Consider the following 1,594-nt stretch of genomic DNA (forward strand, 5'->3'; position numbering starts at 1 on the left):
TCATATAAGTATAAGTGATGAACACATAATCATAATATTGAAACGGTAGATCAGCACTTTCTCGTCTTAGTGATGAACACATAATCATAATATTGAAACGGTAGATCAGCACTTTCTCGTCTTAGTGATGAACACATAATCATAATATTGAAACGGTGGATCAGCACTTTTCGTCTAAGTGATGAACACATAATCATAATATTGAAACGGTAGATCAGCACTTCTCGTCTAAGTGATGAACACATAATCATAATATTGAAACGGTAGATCATAGCTTTCTCGTCTTAGTGATGAACAAGTATAAACATTGAAACTTCAAGTCATGGATTAAAAATAATAACTCCTTTCATTGCAGGCAAAATCAACTATAACTATAGGTCTTTCATCCTGGATTCAACGGCCTTCAATAAACCCTCAAGCTCGTAAAATTTGCATTCTAAGGCTAGCTCCTCTAGTTGTGAAAAGGTAAGTGGTAACAATTTTGTGATAGATCCAATTGACACTGTCCGCAGATAATTTAGGATTTATCCAAAGTGTTTTGGGTCGCGGTCAAGGAAGTAGGTATATATACTTTCCACCTCGTACGGTTTCATAGGAGATTCAGGCGATACTAGGAGGGCGAGCAATGATGACGGATCAGCCTGCAGAGTTGACGCAGAGGTTTGAAATTTAGTTCCCCCTACGTTGAGGACGATCCTCTGAGCCTGACTGAGGGCCCATCCTTTGACTTTAAGTAGTCTTCGATTGGCAGCGGTTGTTACCTCTGATAGTTTGACTTGGGTGTTCTGTGTCGTCGCCTTCGATGGAGCGCTCTCGGTGCTGCTGGTGGTATCAGATGAAGAGCAGGTGATACCGGACAGTGAAGCAGGCACAGTCAAAATGGGATACATTTCAAGCTTCTCCCCAGTGAAGGTGTTCTGGGCTTGTAAGGGTTGGAACAGAGGTATGTCTTCAGTTTTCAATTTCTTCACATGGATGTCCCCCCTGGGGTCTCGGGCGTTTGCCTTCTTTGCCCTGACTACTCCCCTTCTTTCCTCCCTCGTCTGTCCTGGGGGCAATTTGACCTGTTTTCTTTGTTTTTTCTATACATGTGTCCTCCTTTCTATCTTTCTCTCCTTTCTCTGCTTCTATCTTTCTCTTTCCTTTTCTGCTCCTATCTTTCTCCTCTCTCTTTTCTCTAATTCCAACTTTTTCTTCTTCTCTCTTTTCTCTAATTCCATATTTCTCCCCTTCTCTCTTTTCTCTCTCGGCCGCTAAGGCATCTTTTCTCTCTGCCTCTGTCTCTGGTTTACGTCTGAACTTTACAATGTATCTCCATTGTTTAGCAAGGAAGTTCTTATATTCTAAGCGTTCTTCTGGGCCAAACCTCATGTTGCCTCTCTTGACCAGACTCATGTTGTTGCTGCTACACCGGCCATGCCGGCTGTCTGGGGTGTATACCCCATTACATTCGGGACATTCAAAACCAAATCCATAATGCCGCGCCTGGAGGTGTCGCATTACATGGGTTTTCCTGGAAAAATCTGTTTTCTCCCAGCATATCCTACATCTATACCGTTCAACCTGAAGACCAGAAGATAATCAACTTAAGTTT

The 1,594-nt window shown here is 42.4% G+C and overlaps 1 protein-coding gene across 1 annotated transcript; it reads right to left on the minus strand.

The window, feature by feature from the left end:
* Positions 1-518: 518 nt before the first annotated feature.
* Positions 519-1,220, minus strand: LOC126812600 (BTB/POZ domain-containing protein KCTD5-like; the record flags this gene model as incomplete). The annotated part of the gene is given in 2 exon segments (XM_050539069.1): positions 519-710; positions 1,065-1,220. Coding segments are annotated over 2 exon segments (348 nt in total), but the record flags the coding sequence as incomplete, so codon positions are not given.
* Positions 1,221-1,594: the final 374 nt, after the last annotated feature.

This window comes from Patella vulgata, chromosome 2 (assembly GCF_932274485.2).
Source record: "Patella vulgata chromosome 2, xgPatVulg1.2, whole genome shotgun sequence".
Lineage (NCBI taxonomy): Eukaryota > Metazoa > Mollusca > Gastropoda > Patellidae > Patella > Patella vulgata.